The 18,517-nt window shown below is 41.5% G+C and overlaps 1 protein-coding gene across 1 annotated transcript in view; it reads right to left on the reverse strand.

The window, feature by feature from the left end:
• The window catches only part of LOC139445950 (golgin subfamily A member 4-like), a 229,714-nt gene that overhangs the window by 190,230 nt on the left and 20,967 nt on the right, over window positions 1-18,517 (reverse strand). Inside the window, exons 4-7 of the mRNA XM_071227199.1 lie at window positions 8,453-8,637; window positions 3,231-3,503; window positions 2,009-2,228; window positions 191-374 (exon numbers count right to left, since the gene is read on the reverse strand). Coding sequence (XP_071083300.1) covers window positions 191-374; window positions 2,009-2,228; window positions 3,231-3,503; window positions 8,453-8,637 — 862 coding nt within the window. The remainder of the gene's footprint in view (window positions 1-190; window positions 375-2,008; window positions 2,229-3,230; window positions 3,504-8,452; window positions 8,638-18,517) is intronic.

Genomic DNA, 18,517 nt, shown 5'->3' on the forward strand with positions numbered 1-18,517 from the left:
ACCCTACATGTTTTTCAATCTAGGGTGTCTGCTGTCTGCCCTTGGGCCACTTATATCTGTGTACAAACTGAGCATAAATCAGTCTCTTTCATCCTCATAAACATCAATTTATCAGTCATACTGTCAAACTTGAGGTCTTGAATAACACAGAAGTTACTCAGTCGTAGGCAACAGCATTCAGGCAAATCACCTCTCTCTCCAAGTACTGCTTCCTCTCCAGCTCAGTTACCACCAGTATCTGCAGGTCCAGCCGGCTTACATCGCTACTGTCTACTTCAGTCACAACACCACCTGTTTTCACTGGCCGATGTCCAATATGCTGTTCCAGCCGTTCTTTTGCTAAACTTTCAGACCTTGTCCGATCCCAGTTATACCTGTTGCAAGAAATCATCTCTCAACTATACCTGTAAAATCTTGAATTTTGTATATATATATATACTTATATTATTACTCCTTATTACATTGACTGCTTGTTTTTGACAGTAAGAAGAGCTGTGTGAGGTCTTGCTGCAGAAGAAGTTGTTCCAACTGGTTGTGTGGCTAATCCCATCACACAGCTCCAACCTGACCACGGAGCATGGTTTGAGGAGTACATCATCCAGGCACAAAAGAAAACCCATCCCATTTCTTTGAGGTTCAATGAATTGAAATATGTAAATAGGTGTCCTTGTGATTGATCCAAGTTGCCCAATTTGGCCTTATTCAGAGAGCTGATATATACTTCCGACAAAATGTAAGAGAACTAATGACGAAAATGTAGCTGTCACTTATACATTAATTGGCAATACCCTGGCTTTGCATCTCAATGCAACACTGATCACAATGAAATTTCACAACATGCAAGAAAAGCATGTGATGCATGTGCACACAGAAGCCAAACTGTGTGCGCCTGTAGGGGATCAATGGATCTAAACACACACTTAAATTTGCCTCCGATACACTATCTCAATGAACAGACAAAATGGCGAATTGTGTGTACGATAGAGGGGGACTGTAGGACAAGTGTTGTCAAACAGGGGGGTTAAAGTGAGATCTGGGTGTGGCAGGCCTAAAAGAAATTACACCAAGACAAGATCGTCTCTTTAAATTGATTGCACTATGCAATAGATTCAAATCTATTTCAACATTCTAGAAACCAGCTCAATGCAGCCCACATGAAAACAAGGCACGCTGTTAAGGGTGTGACCTTAACAGCTTACCATATAAGCTTTGGGGTGAGCTAGGCAACATCAGGGATGGGTAGTGCGCCAATGGCATTACAACATGTTTACAGACAAATCAAGGTTCTTCCTCAGATTCACAGATGGCAGAAAACCTTGTTGCCGATGTAGCGGTGAGCGGTATGCCAAGGCAACTATTCTTGACCATGATTGGTATAGGGGCAGTAGTGTCATGGTGTGGGGCTCTATTACACATGAAAGGCAAACTGATTTGGTTCTTGTGGAAGTAGTTCCTTTTTTATCTTTAGTGTATATTCCATGTGAAACTCTACATCAGTGTATTGGTTGAGCATCGATTGTCTAATACTGCTCACTGCAAACAGCTGTCCACACCTGGCTGGGCTGGCCCCTTTCACATTAGAGGATGGCAACTTTCACTACCTATGTCAAGTGCTTGAGGCAGACAAGCAATATTCATGAGGGTGGTCATTTTTGGCTTGCAACACTGGCATGTATTTTGAGACTTCTTTCCTCCCAAATAAGTGTCTTCCGTGAGGTTGCTGCACGTGTGGCATAGGCTGAGGTGGCCAGGGACAGTCATGTGTAATTTAGGACGACATCTCCTTTTACAGTAACCATATATGGAGCCTCTATATATACAGTATCCGCCTCCACTGTATTTTTGTTTCAGTCTTCGAAATTGATAGACAGATCCGAAGTGCAAATCAACCTTATTTACATGCCACTTTCAATGTTTTCAATATGATATTTGCAGTAATGATGTTACGATCTATCCAATTCTGCAAAGTTGTACCTACCCATGGTACTTGCACTGTAAAGTAACTCACCCTGGGTAGGAATGGCCTGGATGTCTCTCAGCCAAGCCAACAGCAACACTGCCAGTGCTGAACTCGGACTCCTCTCTGAGTATGATGCACTGACGAGACAAGGAGGCATATTCTACAAACATGGCAGATGGTACACCCTGTGCTTGTTTTATAATTGCCTCTTTCTCTGTCTTCTGTCTTTCAAGAAGCTCCAGGATAGCTTCTCCATATGTTGTGGCTCCTGTGTATACAAACAATGGGGTTTAGGAAGTTTGTTTTTCAGCTTGGCTCTGCTAAGTATGAACTCTATTTCAAAACATAGCTTATGTTTTCAATTCACATGAAAACTTTGAGATCATAGAGAGAGCAATCTTTGTGGGCATAATCATGATGCATTTGAATATATTCAACATTTACACATTTGGAAATAGAAAGCTGCAGTATGACACCTGTGTTCTGTTAAACAGACATCTTATCAGCTTATACATCAAGTCACATTCCATATTGAAGATGTGATCTGTGTACAAACTGAAATGTTTAAATCCATCAATATCTATCAAATTGACAATCACTATTCACTTAACCAGTATCATTGCCACTTAAGCCTCAAATGATCTCTATCCTCCTTAATGCTGACCTTCACATTAATACTATCTGTCTGTAAATTATTCCAAGACGACTGACCATCAAACACTATTTGTAAGCTGATGACCTGTCTACAAGCTTTCATTTAAATCTATCAACATTTGTAAAAGTTGTCTTGAAACCAGTTCAATGGTAATCGTCCTTATGCTTTTGTCTGCCCCCATAGCCAGGACTGACTGGCTAGTTAATCTTAAGTGTAACTTGTCTAAAATGTCCACTAATTGAATGGGATTCAGATCCACACTTCTTAAAGGTTTCATTTTCGCCAGCTTGTCATGTAAAAGACTTCTAAGCTGCTTGACATGAGTTTGGCTAGCAGACCTCCCGCCAAGCAGAGTGACATACTTACAGTATGTCTAGAAAACTACAAACATACATGTCTACAATGTCTTTACAAAGTGAATGCTGGTAACATTTGATAACTGTACTCCAAGACTGCTCGCGAGACCAGCAATAAACCTGCATAGACAAAACTCAGGGCTTACACCATCCCTTTTCTTGGGACAGATAATATGTCATTCCTGGTAGCTCACTGGATACTCTCTTAACAGTGCAACTGAGACACATGTGTGTTGTATCCAACAGCCAAGATACTCACCAGCCAGACTGTTACGATAGAGTGACATCATCTCATCCGTAATAGACTGATCAGATTTCCCTTCTGCTTTTAATTGTAGTACTTGAGCCTCTTGCTCCCTGTGCCGCCTTTCCAGAGGAGCTCCAACTTCTCCCATGAAGCTAGCAACACTACCAGACACCCAGGCCCGACTACCAGCCATGTCAGACACCTTTTCTTCCAGGTTGCCTCCCTTCAGAGCCAAGCTTTCATGTTTCAGCTGCTGGTACATCTCGCTGATTTCAGTGTCCACAGCTGAAGATTTGTGTAAAGTACAAAATATATGATGTAAAACAATATGTCAAATGACATATTATAGATATTCATACACACACACACACACACACACAGAGGATATTTAATGGAGGCTGTCAAACACAATTGCTATTTTAGTAAGTGGCATAGCAACAAGTGACAATATAACTTCTGACCATGAGATGAGATAGACGCTGACCTTGAGCCATGACAAATGGCCATGAACTTTGACCAATGGCGATATGACATCCCCACTCTTGAAAGTGATGATGAACTGGGCAGCAAAGGGCTATTATTTCACTGATGGTTTTTACTATCTTGGTGCCAGTTATATAATAAAACCACATAACAGTCAACTCACAAGTATAATCTACATCTCCATTGTTGATTGCTCAGAATGCTAAGATACAGTGTGATCACAAACCAAATCCCATGTGGCTTTACACAAGAAAGAAAGATTTATCTGACACTAAGAAAAGAATTATGACTCATATATACCTTTGACTGAGATAGTTTTGAAAAAAAGCACCTGAAAGATATTGTCAGCATATGTGGTTGTAGTTAAGCATGTATCTGCCTAGAACTGTTGTTGACAAATTCTAACTGATATTATCAGCTTATCAAATAAAATTTATGCCTAGGTAAATAGGTAACAGCTTGTATTAGCTAAGTCCAGATGATCCATAAATGACATGTACTTAAACTATCTGTTTCGTTGACTATAAGGTGGTTTGATTGTTTTCTATTTTGATTCAAAATACTGTATTTCTTGCAATTGCTAATGTATACTACAGAAAATACTCTTAGTTTTGTAAATTATTGTTGAAGTAACTAATTAGCTTGTCATTTGTAAACAACTACTTCCAACAAGTTAGTTGTGATGGGTCAATATTGGTAAAATCTAAATATTTTTAACATTTGTATACTTGTCCTGCGTAAATCCTTAAAGTATTAATTGCTGTGTTTTTTTACAGAAAGCGAAGCGGTGAGAAATCCAACTGCAGAAGAAGTTGTTCCAACCAGTTGTGTAGCAGTACCCTCACACAGTTGGCACTTGTCCCGGAGGAGGGGGTGACGTCACCTAGGAACACATTACTGGAAGAAAAGTAACATCTGAAGACTTTGTGGGGGGAGGTAGCACTGCGACGGGAGGGCACTTAGACAAAGTAATGCAGGATAAGTATACAAACGTAAAACATATTTAGATTTTCTAAATGTTTTAACTAATCCTGCATTACTTCTTAATGCATCTTAAGAGATGGTCCGGTGGTGGGCATACCTTCAGATGTGATCTGAAATAATCCTCGTCAAGGTCCAAATAGCAGTACAGGATCCTGAGTGAAGACCGGAAACAATGACCATTCCTGTCAGAAGGAAAACGAGTGTGTGAAGATATATCGGAAGACCAGGTAAAGGAAGAGTTATAGAAAAAAGAGTGAGCCAGAATCTAATGCTGACCTTCCAAGCTAATGCGCCAAGAATGCGAGCCTTTAATCTTGGGTGACAAAAACCAGAGAGTTTGATGGGCCAGCTCGCGAGTCCAAGAGCATCAATGCCACAGGGGGGTGGTGACCTGTTGAGTCAATACCAAGGGACCAAAGCTATGAACGCCAGCAACATTCTCTGAGGCCAAGTCTTGTAGAAAATGGCAGGCAAAGATGGTATCAGAGCCCCAAAAACACCCTTCCAAAATAGACTTGATCGAGCAGTTGCTATGGAGAGCTATGGGGGCATGACCACCCTGATCTCGTGAGGGTTGTTGGCTTTTGGGGGTTCCAAACCGGCCGCTTCGTTTGTCTGAAGAATGCTGGCCCAAAGCCATAGTGAGATGGTATTGCCCTTAACCTCTGTCTGCAAAGGAGGAAAAACCAGTATAAAAAGGCATTTCGTGGACTTGCGTTGTGTTTTGAATGTCTGAAGAAACATCTTAAAGCACACACTGTGCACATCTTCTGCTCCCACGATCAATGAGAGGGGAGGGATGGTGAATGAACTGTCTCGTTGTCCTAGGAGTTGTCCTTGTCAGGGGTGATGACATCTAATGAGAGACAGTACCCCTAGTGGAGGACTTTGGTGACAAACTGGTCCTCTGGTATGGCCAAATTTTTCCCAAACCTGCCAAGTCTTCCATCTAGGGCGGAGTCGGTGACTGGAGCAACTGGGGTTGGGAGGTCTCAGTTGTTGTTGTCCAACAGTTCAGCGCTTGCCCTTCTAATCCGCACCCTTGCCTTGGTGACGCGCCTTCTGCCCAAAAACTGGAGCAAGTTTGAGAGTGGTCCTTAATGGAGCTCCAGTGAGGCTGATAATTCCCCAAGGAAGACTAAGCCGATGCATGTTTCGTGACATGTTCCAGGGCTTTAAGATCCATTTCTTCTCTTGCAAAACTGGATACTCAAGTGTGAGTATCAGTGATTGCACTGTTAAACAAGGATGAACTAGACCAGGCTGTTACTTCTTGAATTCAGAATCCCATTCTGTCAACGCAAGATATCCAAGGCGCCAAGTGGTAGTATTCTCCGTCAGAGCAGCCCACAAGTGGTTCCACACGTGGTAATTTGTAGGACATAACAGTTTGCAGATAGACGATCCTGTTAGGGTTGGTCTCAGATAAGTCCTGATCAATCACACTCGCAGAGGAGGCCAGAGTTGATAGAAGCTTAAGAGAAAGTCTAATTTCTGATTAGATGAAGGTCATCATCAAGTACATAAGCGCCATTGTCGATATCAAACTAGTGGACTGGGAAGCCATCCCCATCCGATAATGAGGCGCCATAAAGGATGGAGTGTGTGAGAGCTTATGTGAGAACTGTTAGCATAGGATCTGGAGGGATGGACGTTGGGTGGAACCATATTGTGTCCATGGAAATATTATGATCACAGTCACATCACCGTTCGGGCAGCTGTTGAGCGTGCTTATCGCTCCAACTCCTCTGAGGGAGTGTTCGTATCTGTTTATAGCAAAGGCACCACTACATAACCTGCTTGATAGGTGTAAAAACTTTTGAGAAGCTAAGTTGTATGGTTCCAGAGGTATGGTCCGGACAAGAGCACTACCCTCAAATTTCCATGGAAACGACAAAAATATAAAATTCTAAAAAACTCTAAATAGCAAAAGGCACTTCTAATGAGCCTGACTGTTAAGTATACCAAGTTTGTGGACGGACAGACAGACAGACGGACGGACGGACGTACATACAGATGGCTATATCCCCCCGTGATTATATGTCGGGGGAATAAAAGGGCGCCAGAGGTGCTGCTGATGAGTTGGTGACAGGAAAAGTTGACATAGAATTAGGAACTGTAAGTGGAGCAAGAGAACGTGCCAGTAGTGTAGGTGCCACCAGAAGGAACCGCCGACCGAACTGGGGCAAAGGAGGCACCAATGGTGTCATGAACTGTCGAAAGGACTGCATCTAAGTGTGCATCCAGTTAGGATCCATAAAAGATCATGCTGTGGCGCCGGTTGATAAGGCATCTGCTGAGCAGGTAGAGCAGGGAAGTGTCCACAGCCAGATGGCACCACAGTCCCTGGTGGTGTCAGTACTGTTGTTGTCATACAAGGGTTGAAGAGCGCTGTTCAGGGGAATTGGTGTCGCCAAGGGTGGACCAAGCACTGGAGATATTGAGGCATGACCAGCAACTGAAGTGACGTTGTTTGCGTGTCATAGTAGAAACTGAGGTAAAAATGAGGGGTGGTTGACTACCGCCCAGGTAGACGCGAATGCTGTGAAGGCGGACATCATAGGGTGTCTGTAGGCGTGCTGAGTATGTCGCTTCTTAGCAGCTCTCAAGAAGAGAGAGAACTCCTTCTCAGACAGGGGACTGCAGAAGCAACAATGCGATAAACAATACAAAAGAGTGGCGATTTAAAAATGGTGGGAAGGAACCGTGACTGAGACCCACAAACAAGCTGAAATATAGTATAAATTACGTATGGATAAGACCAAAAATGTTGAATTATAACAAGCAAAGGATGCTGGAAAACTGCAGGAGGCTTTATTCTCAAAACATGTCTGTCCTTGTTGACCGACAACACAGTAATGTGCTACACCACTGGTTGGAACAACTTCTTCTGCAGCCCCGTCTTTATGTAAAAAACCCAGCAGTAAATGCATTAAGGAGTAATGCAGGATAAGTTAAAAAATATAGCACTGATGTTCCTGTATACTAACTATAGAGCAGTCAGAGTAATAATGACACCTAAACACTGTTACAGAATGTAAACTTAAGAATTTCGCAGAACGATGTACATGATCTTATTAATCTAAGAAAAAAACATTGCAACACATGTAGCATCTTCCCAAGGCAAGGGGAAAGTACAGTTTCCATCCTTGCTGAACTAGACTGGAATTTCTGGGCTCGATCAGAGCATCACATGAGCACCTTAAATAAAAACATGAAAGGATTTGGAAAGTTGGCGGTACACATGCTTTACAAATCCTGCATTTGACTGAAATCTGCAGGGCAGTTTACGAAACAGCTGTGAAATTTTTACGGGATTTTGATGGGACTATGCATAGACTTGTAAGACCAGCCAAAATATAAGTCCATAATTCTAGACTAGTTCGGCAAGGGTGGAAACTGGACTTTTAAAGTTAGATGACTACCTTGCCATGGGTAGATGCACATGTAGTGATTTTCTTTATCTGTAATCTTGTAATTTCTCTTTTTTTTCACATCATAATCAAGTACTGTATTTACCTCAAAATCAAAGTAAATATAAAAAAACATTCTTCAATGACCCTTGATGTTAATTGTATAAACAGAAAAAAGAAATGAAATGTAATCAAAACAGTTTCTTAGCTAAGGCCATATCTTCACACTGTTATTTATATGTAAGAGAAAGATTTCAACCCAAGTTATTTATCCTTAAGACAGGGGCTAGTAATGGGTACTCTACTCCTCTAAATTTTGTGCTTAAATGTCTATGTCCAATTCCATCCACTTACTTGCTGAATATTTGGCCATTTCCAGAAGCAGCTTGTCCAGTAAATTGCTGTATTTGTTGTCTAGAGCAGCCGAGAGCTCCACCATTCCAACAGACTCCCTTGACCTTCGGACTTTCACTTCATGGTCAAGTCCTACATCACGGCCATCATCAAACAGTACAGACTCAATTCCATATTGGTTCCATCTGAAGTAGCGAGTGCAAATACAGCTTTTTGGAAAATACATGGTGCATTTTGAGATCAAAACTAGTAAAATCTGGATATTTCTTATAGTTGTATACTTATCCGACATAACTCCTTAATGCATTTACTGCTTGCTTTTGACAGAAATGAAACTGTGATTGGTCCTGCTGAAGAGAAAAATGGTTGTTCCATCCCAATCACAGGCTGCCACATCATCCTGGAAGTGGTGACAGCACAGAACTTTCATATTAATCTTGGTCACACGAAATTTGCTCCCAGTTATCGTGATGAGGCAAGTCTGTGACAGGTAGGCCCTTAGACGTAGTAATGCAGAATAAGTATACAAATATAAAAAATATCTAGATTTTACTAATTTTTTAACTTATCCTGCATTTCTCCTTAAGGTGCAATTCTTCTGCGCAGACCAGTGGCAAGAGTATGAGTATGTCCGGGTAAACAACAGTAAGAGACAAAAGCGTGAGCTTGGGTATACAGTCTGGATTACCAAGTCATGAACGTGTAAAAGCAGGGAAAAAAACCCTTAACAAGCGAGTAATGAAACTATGCAATGACTCTAAAAATGATTAATTGTATTTATGGCGTTGCGGGTTGGCCCTCTGCTGGGCCACAACGAAAGGTCCTAAAACTGCAAAAGCCTGCAATGTCTTTTAAAACCACGCCCCTAAGGAAGTGGCTAACAAAGACCGAGTCTGACCTCCAAAAACATCCTTCCATGATGGCTGTAATTGAACAATTACTGTGAAGAGTCATCATCGTCGCAAACGCCTCAATCTCATTAGGGTATTAGCTCTTGGTGGCCAGAGATAGCATCGTAAGCCTGAAGGATGATAGCATCCCACCATAAACTCTTGCCATCATGGCTTGTGCCAAGAGAAAATATTGTCTTCTTGGTGAGGTTTATTAATCATGTTGCGTGTAAAGGTTCGAACGGTGTTCCCGCAAACATCGAAGCACAACATTCAGATCCCACACAAGGGAATGAAAATTGGTCTTCTTATCCTCAAGCCTAAAGGAGCGTAATAGAGCTTGCAGTTCCAGTATCTTGTTCACTTTACGATCTTCCGGAACTGCCATCACTGAACTTAAAACTACCAATTACATGGAAATGGTGCTTCAATTCAAGTGTCGTTGGTATGCAGGTGTAGACGATACAAGACAAAGGATTGAGGCAAGGTTTAGTGGGATCTTCAGCCTTTTCTTTACAACAGGTTTCAAATGATAGCCACTTATCAGCATAAAGGCCTTGAGTTGAAGGCCAATGTGCCAAAGCGATGGCCTTAGCAGCAGAATAGCCTTTCTTGCCTTGGGCTCTTTGCAAATATACCAGATGTGCAGATGAAACCTGCCTGGTGTGGGGTGTGGTAATCTGCTGAGTGAATGTACCAGTACTAGTAGGTTGGGCAACCGCTGTAGAGGTAGTCGATCGCTTCCTGAGGCTCCTGGCTGCCCTTACCTTACCTGCCCTTACCATCTTGGGAAGAAGTACTGGGGTGGATAAGCTTAGCACAATGAAAGCCTATAGCTGCTGATCCGGTACTGGAGAGATGTACGTTGGGATCTGGCAGTTTTGGCATATGGTGAAAAGGTCAAAGTTGGGTTGACCTATAGGCTCTGACATACAAGATGGAATGCCTCTGGGTGGAGCTTCCACTCCGTGGGCAACACTCTCTCTGGCCTGGCTAGTTCGTCTGCCAACACATTCCGACATACGGGTATGTGATGGACCAGGAAGCGCCAGACCCTGTCGATCCACTAGGCAGAAGAACCTAAATGTCATGTTTGAGCAGAGAGTGTAAGTGAATTGTCCCCTGATTCCGCAGGTACCAGACCACTGTGATGTTGTCGGTGGATATGGCAAAATGGGAGTTTTGAAGGCGCTCCTACCAATGTGTTATCACTAGTATGATTGCCTCCATTTCTAGGTTGTTCATGTGCCAAATGCATTGTGCGCCGGACCACAGCCCTGACTGATCCTGTCTGGTCCTCCAGGCACCCCAACCTTGCAGAGAATAGTTGTTGAGGACAGTTACCGATGAGGACAGTTGACTCAATAGTCCACCAACTGAGGTGAGTCCTGAGGTGAAGCAGTCGAGGGATGGATGCGAACGGTCCTGCCATCTGATGTAGGTTGCCCAGAACTGTTGGATCAGATGTAAGTGCAACCGACCCTTGTTCGTCAGGTCCTAGGCTGATGTGAGCAGTCCCGGGAGCACTTGCCATTGGTGAAGTGTTATGGGCTGCTGACGAACGGGTAGCTTCGGCTGTCTACAAGAGTTTCTGATCGTGTCCTGCCTTGATGATACATGGAAAATTCTGTTTGTCAGCAACCTTTCGAGAGTAAGGTGATCATTTCCAACCCATGGATGTTGAATAAGAGCCCTTGTTCTTATATTGAGGTGATGATGAAGGGAGGTGCCTCGTTACTCAGACGTATCTCTTAGATAAGGCTGAATATATATATAATTCTTGGGTCTGAAGGACTCTACCATACAAAATATGGAAATCGTATCCATCCGCTGAGCATTGTATAAGCGCTCTTGTTCTTATACTCAACAACAAAAGTTCTTGTGCCATCAATATTTTAGTGTATTTTTCAAACAAGTAAAGGTTGGTTTTCAATATTGTAGTACATGTATGGAATCAAGTCACAAAAATGCAACTGCTACAGAAAAGCATGCATTCCATGCAAAAGTTGACTTTTATGCAAGCCCCATGCATTTCACAACCCAAAAATATAAACATGTGTGTTTGAATATGCATTGTCTAGCATCGTGCTGACAACAACCACTAAGAAAAACAACAAAATTACGCAATTATTCAACATTAAGAAATGCCACACCTGTCCGAAAATGAGTGTCTGCGAGCCATTGGTATGCTTGAAGCAGGATCAAGTCAACGTGATGTTGCGAGACAATTTAATGTCCACACAAATACCATTTGATGTTTATGGAAATGTTAACAACATTCAGAGAACATCCTCGGAGTGGCAGGCCATGCATAACCAATAATCGACAAGACAACTGGATTAAAAAAACACACCTTCCAGCCAGCAACAGTCTTCACAAACCGTACTTCATCGCCTCAGATGTGCAGGAATTGTCGCCAGAAGACCCGCCAGACGTCCCATTTTGACAGGAAACCACCATCAAGCACATCTACAGTGGTGCAGACAACATCTACGCTGGACGGCCATGCAGTGGGGACAAGTTCTATTCACTGACGAGTCTCGTTTTCACCTCAGCCACAGCGAAGGATGGATTCAAGTGCATTGACGTCGAGGTGAACATTACGTCAATCATTGTGTCATGGAAGAAGATCGGTTTGGGGGCGGCGGCGATATGGTATGGGGTGGAATTTAAGCAAGACAGAGGACCCGTTTGATAGTGGTAGAGGGAAATCTCAATGGACAGCGTTACCGTGACGAGATCATTGGCCCTGTTGTTCTACCACTTTTGCATCGTCATGGCCCGGGCATTACCTTTCAACATGACAACGCCTGGCCTCATATTGCTCGGCTTGTTCAGGATTCTATTCAACAAAACAACGTGAATGTCATCCCCTGGCTGGCTCACTCCCCTGATCTCTCACCAATCGAGCACATGTGGGATGAGATGGATCAGTGCCTTCGACATCAAACACATGTTCCACAGACACTCCAGGAACTTAGAAACATGCTCAAGGATATATGGACAGATATCCCACAGGGCATTGTGCGACGCCTGGTCCATTCCATCAGATGAAGATGTGTTGCTTGCATCGCAACCAGAGGTGGACACATGATATTGATTTGTAAATTGACATTTTGGCATGTTCATGTATTTTATGAAATCACGCATTTTCTGAAGTCAGTATGGCAAATTAAACCATTTGAACACTTACAGGAGTCTTTTATCTATTGCAAACCAAAATTGTTTCAGATTTGGTAAGAAACATAACTTTGCATTAAATCTTATTCAATTTCACAGGAACTTTTGTTGTTCAGTATATATTGAAGTAACGGCTAGCGTCAGGTCAGTTGACCTAATTTCGGTAAAGTCGGATTTGTTTACAGTCTGCAAGTTCTTGACATGTGATTTTTAAATCACCTGTGCAGAAACCTCAGATCCAGCATTTTGCTGGAAACGAGGTTCATGCTCCACAGACGGATAAACCACACTATGAACTGTATGTTAGACAGACAAGTGGTGTTTCCGAGTTGTGTGTAGAATGTGTGACATGTGATGTCACAATGTGGCAGCTGGTGATAATGGGTCATAGTCCTGCTCATGGAACAGAACAACCTTTTTTCTCTCTTCAGCAGGACAATCACAGCTTCACTACTGTCAAAGCAAGCAGTAAATGAATTGAGGAGCTATGTAAGATAAGTTAAAAAATGTTGAAATACAAGTGATGGGTACAAATAATGAGAGGGGAAGCAATTTGTATTTGGTAGTGGTATTAATTTTGTCAATAACATAACTGTGTGTGTTAGTTATTCATCAAAATTCTTTTATACTTAGTATATCTAACTGTCTACAAAATGCCAAAGAACATATGTATGCTTCAAAAAGAGGTGAGTTGGGGATATACGTCAGCACAACTATTGTAGCATCTGCTATAAAATATGGGACTGAAATACAATTTACAAAATAAAAGACATTTTGTGGGACACTGAATGTGTTTCAGTTCAAAATTCATTTTAAAATGAATAGCAGTCAAAAGGAAACATGACTGGAGCAGTTCTAACGTAAGCATCATGTTCGCACAAACTGATGTAGAGAGTATCTTGTGCAACCTCCCTGTCTCTGATCTTGTCATGTTGTTTCTGATCCTGTTTCTTGTGGACAAGATATGTCTGAGACAGTTTTACATCCTCTTCTTCAGAGCCAACAGTTAAAGAGTGCAAATAAATGCACTTGACAAAGTTTAAATGTATTCTTGTTCACCATATTGCTTTCAAAAATTTATCTGTTGTTATTCTTGACAGAAAAACATTGAGAGAGCAGGATGGAGTGGAAACACTACTACTACTACTACTACTACTACTACTACTACTACTACTACTACTTCTACTACTACTACTACTACTACATCTACATATGTTCATAGTCAGACATGGTGCAGGCTGAGCTAGGTGCTGAGGTTCACCCTTGTGGTGTCAGTGGAATGCCTCTTTATTCCTTGTATGTTCTCCTTCCAGTAGTACCACCACACTTTCTCACCACAAAATCCACAAATTATCAACATATGTTGTCAGTCCATGCTCAACATATGTAGTAGCTGCATGCTCACTTGGAGTTCAGTCCACATCACCACATCTCATGACCACTCATTATCCTGTACATATTTGCAGTGTGACAACCAATAAAATGCAAAGTTCATACATACAATACCAAATAACTCGTTTTTCAGTGGAAATTTAGCTTGACATCATGACTTATGAGCATGATCATATGCTGTTAACCTATGACCTAGTAGAAAGGGTAAACTGCCTTCCAAGGCTGTTGCTGCAGAAAGTATGCTCACTTTCTTCCAGGCAAGGTGGTGGAAACATCAAGTTGATGGGAGCAACACTGGCCACAGTCATACACTTCTTCTACTTCTTCTCTGACATGGGGCTGGTAGTCAAAGCCCTGATTCATATCAATAAAAATACCGACCATGGGAGAAGTCATTTCTGTCTGCCAGCAGATATTGTAGTTTTGGGCCATCCTGAGATAGTCGCTTTGGCAATGTAATCTACGAAACTGGATGATGATGACATGAAACAGACATTTCCTTAATCTTTAGTGCAGTTGACTAATTCCATAGACACAGCCAGGTCACTAAAGTATAATCCAAAACGATTGGGGAGCCTGACAATGGTGGTAACCTCTCTGAGAGGCACTGATAGGTTGGTTTATGACAGTCTCCCTAGTCTGCTCCGAGACCACCTGAGTTCAAACTTGGAAGAAAAAAAAATGACTTGAGTGTGTTGTAATATTACAACCAATCAGAGATCTTGTATTAATGAGAAAACAGTTATTTTGACACAAAGTGAATCAAAAGTATGGCTCTCATTGGTCAGAATAGCCTTGCTTTAGAATGCTTTATGTCACCAGTGCATTAACAGTTTGCTCTCTGTGATATCTTATGCATGTAAATATTTCACTGCACATGCAGCCCAGTGTGCATATGTAGCAAAGCCTCCAGTCCTCTTCCTGACTGGGTCACCAGGTGAAACAGACAGGTCCAGGATCCCAAATAACCATGATATCCACACTGGAGATACTAATCGGTCTCTACCTGGTATGTCATCCAGCTGTGTTGTCCATGATAAACCTATTTGTATCAAACAACCATGTAGGATGTGCAGTCCAGTGTGCACTGCCGTACAGTACCCATCCTGTGTCCAGCCCTTTCCCAGACGGGTCATGATCTCCGTGCAGCTGTGTCCATGGTGACAGTGTTGTCTGTGAACCTAGTGGGAAATGCCTCTGGCTCCAAAGCTCAAGTAGGCTTGCCGGCCTTCAACGCAGTGCCTGTGAGGATTGTGTACCATGATCCAGCTGAACAGTGTGAAGGCTTCCTTCTCTGGGACTGATGGTTGCTGGCCTTCCATGGTTCCCAACCCAAGCCTATAGTGACCCTAATCTACTATGGTGTCTCTCTGGTCCAGGTTCTGATACTTGCTCCCCCTCCTGTGGCTCTTCACCGTGGAAACTTTCTCAGCCTGCTGAAGTGTGGTATCTGTCTAGGGTGGAGCCATGGGAAAGAAAACACTCTCCTGTACATCGATCAGAACGGTATTTCCTGAACATGATACGAGGGTTACCAAAGGATTTGAAAAACCCACGGCATACAAGTAGGTGGAGTGGGACGGCAATTTATTCCACAATGTTACCACCAAGAAAAGAAAAGAAAATTTAAATAATCCTCTTCAGCTTTCATGAAACTGAAAAGCTTGATCTAGTCATATTATAACCTGCATGAACTGACATTCTAGACTTATTACAGTGTGAAAGCAACTACATTTTATTGACTGATATAAGATAGCTATATGATAAAGAACAATGAAGAACAAAGCATGGTATATTTCCCAATAAAACATTGTTCTATCATGACATCATTTCTGGAGATTTGAACATACTCTTACAATTTGATGTTGAAAGAAAAACTTTACTTTTGAGAGCTGAGTGTCCAGTGAGTTCTCTCCATAAATGTAGCTGGTCAACTCAGATAAACGCATTGGCCAAATGATCACATCCAAAAGCGGGAGAGATATGAAATCGGAATTGGGAGAAAAGATACAGGTAATCGACGTGAGGATTGTGAGAATATGCAGGAAATAGCCACCTGTGCCTAAAATGTACTTGTCCGACATTGCCGAGGTTGGATTCTATTGAGGGAGTCATCATTATTTAAATACAGGTAAATATTTTAAAGCTTGTACACTTTATAATCACCCATAGAGAGGCTGTATATAATGTTGATATTTCATATAAGAAATAAATGACTCGTGGTCGAGGGTTATCATACAATAAAACATTGCAGAGAAAATAAACCTGACTTGGGCTGCACCTCTCATGGTTTATTCTCCCTGAGTAGTATAGGTAATGATGGTTCTGGCTCACTTCCACTGGAGCTGGATTTATATACCTATACCACCACTACAGGGGGAATTTTTTATGCCAAAATGATTATGCGATTCAACGATAGTCATAAGATTCATCTAAATTGACTCCAGCTCACCAATACCTGGGGCCAATGATATAAATTTTTATAGGTAATGAGGGTTCTGGCTCACTTCCACTGGAGCTGGATTCATATACCTATACTGCTACTACAGGGGGGATTTTTTATGTGTAAATGACTATGCGATTCAACGATAGTCATGATTCCAGCTCACCAATACCTGGGTCCAATCATTGCTTTAGATGAGTCTAAATGGTAATAAAAATATTCTTCATTATTTTTATCGATAAAGTGATATTCAACATTTTTATTAAGTTCTTCGTTCATTTTACTAGGAGACCAGACTATATAACTACACTCTTTTTGTAAATTGATAAGAAACAATTGATTACCGTATTTGGTTGGTTTGACATCACTGATATAATAAAAACCTTGTGGTAATTCTCTCCATTTAATAGTTTTTTCCATTATTATATATTTATGTAAGCATTTGTCTAAATGTAATCACACGATAGTAAGCAATTCATTTTTAATCTCCAACCAGTTCTTTGGTTTTGGCACGGAATAATTGACGCGCTTGTTGCCTCCCCTGTTCTATGAACTTTTTTTTCTCGTCTTCGCTAATACCATTGGTCTTATGAGATTTTGATCGAATCTCCTGCTTCATTTCATTGTATTTGGTGAGTTCCGACAGCACTAAACGAAACTCCTCCTCGGATATCTTACAATCGGCCATTGCTGTCGAAATATGATCCTCGATGCTGTTCAACTTTGCTTCGGCGAGTATCCGAATACTATCGTGTTTTAATGCTTTCTTTTGCAACCTACGAGAAATGAATTTTATAGCTATTCCTGCCAGTCCCGAGACTCCGGCGGTTATTTCCATGCCAAGCACGATAGGCGCGGCGATTATAGTTGATAGTAAACCGACACCGGCTACACCGAGTCCCATGCCAGCTGCTATAAGCGCGGTGTCAACTCCGTCCAGAGCATTCACGGCTCTTCGATACTTTTTATACAATCCAAGTCTCAACTCCCTATCCTTTTCTATTCGATGTTTTATGTCGCTTATTTGATGTAATCGAAATCCATCAACAGTTTCCTTCATTTCATCGAGCGCTGGATATAAACTCATAGTGTATATTACGAATATATAATAGTCTTTAATTGGTCTTGCTTAAATGTTTTGAGAGTATACATCAACCTTATCAAATGTATATTATACGGCAAGAATATCTTAGAAAGAGAAATACTACCACTTTTAATAATTTGAACCCCCTCGAGGGATGTAACGGGTGATGCACCGACATGAATAATACTGCAACGTTGACGCTCGTGTTTCTTGAGCCATTTAATCGATAGACCTGGTAATATTTCGAAGGCATCTACCGGTGCATCTCCGAACAAGACTTCAATAATAAGCGTAGAAATATTAGGTATTGCACTCAAGTTCTGTTTAATATCATCGAATTCGGTAACCAAATTTAAACTAACATTTTGGATTGCCGGACGACTATATAACATATGACCTGGTTTTTCTGGCAGGGGAGTGACTAACACACTATTTCGTTTTGACGGGATATAGGCCGCGAGTACGATGCCACTATTTATTATTTTAGTTAAATTATGTCCCTTACCCATCATCGCATAAGGTGGGGTAATGACGATATTCAGTAGCCACTTGATGTTTGCCTCGACCATAGTCCATTTATTCTCACTGTTGTAAATAATATTGTACGGAGTGGTTTTAAGGAGTCTACTAACGTCGACATCGCTTAAATCTTCCAGATTACCTGCGAATGTAACTTCTTTCCGCTTGTATACATTATCGTGTAAGTGTAAAGCGTATAACTTACCATTGGTACCGGGTTTACCGAATCCTTCTGTGTCTCCGAGATCGGAAAGCGCAATTGTATTACATTGTCTTATCGTTCCAGGGCCTGATGCATCAACCATTATTTATAATATGGAGTGTTACACTTAAGTATCCTATATGTACAGGTTGGTGTTTTACATCTAATACAGAAATTTTAAGGTCTGAAATAATACCACGCTTTAATTTTTTATATTGTAATGATGAGAAAGATTCCGTTCTACCGCTATTGTATTTTTCATTTTTCACTGGAACACTTCTGAGCAAAGTTGAAGGACTTTCTTGTTGAATATTATCTGTTGTACTGATTTGATCAAGATGGATGCACAGCTCTT

Source organism: Haliotis cracherodii, unplaced genomic scaffold, assembly GCF_022045235.1.
Source record: "Haliotis cracherodii isolate W230 unplaced genomic scaffold, xgHalCrac1.p SCAF_6, whole genome shotgun sequence".
Lineage (NCBI taxonomy): Eukaryota > Metazoa > Mollusca > Gastropoda > Lepetellida > Haliotidae > Haliotis > Haliotis cracherodii.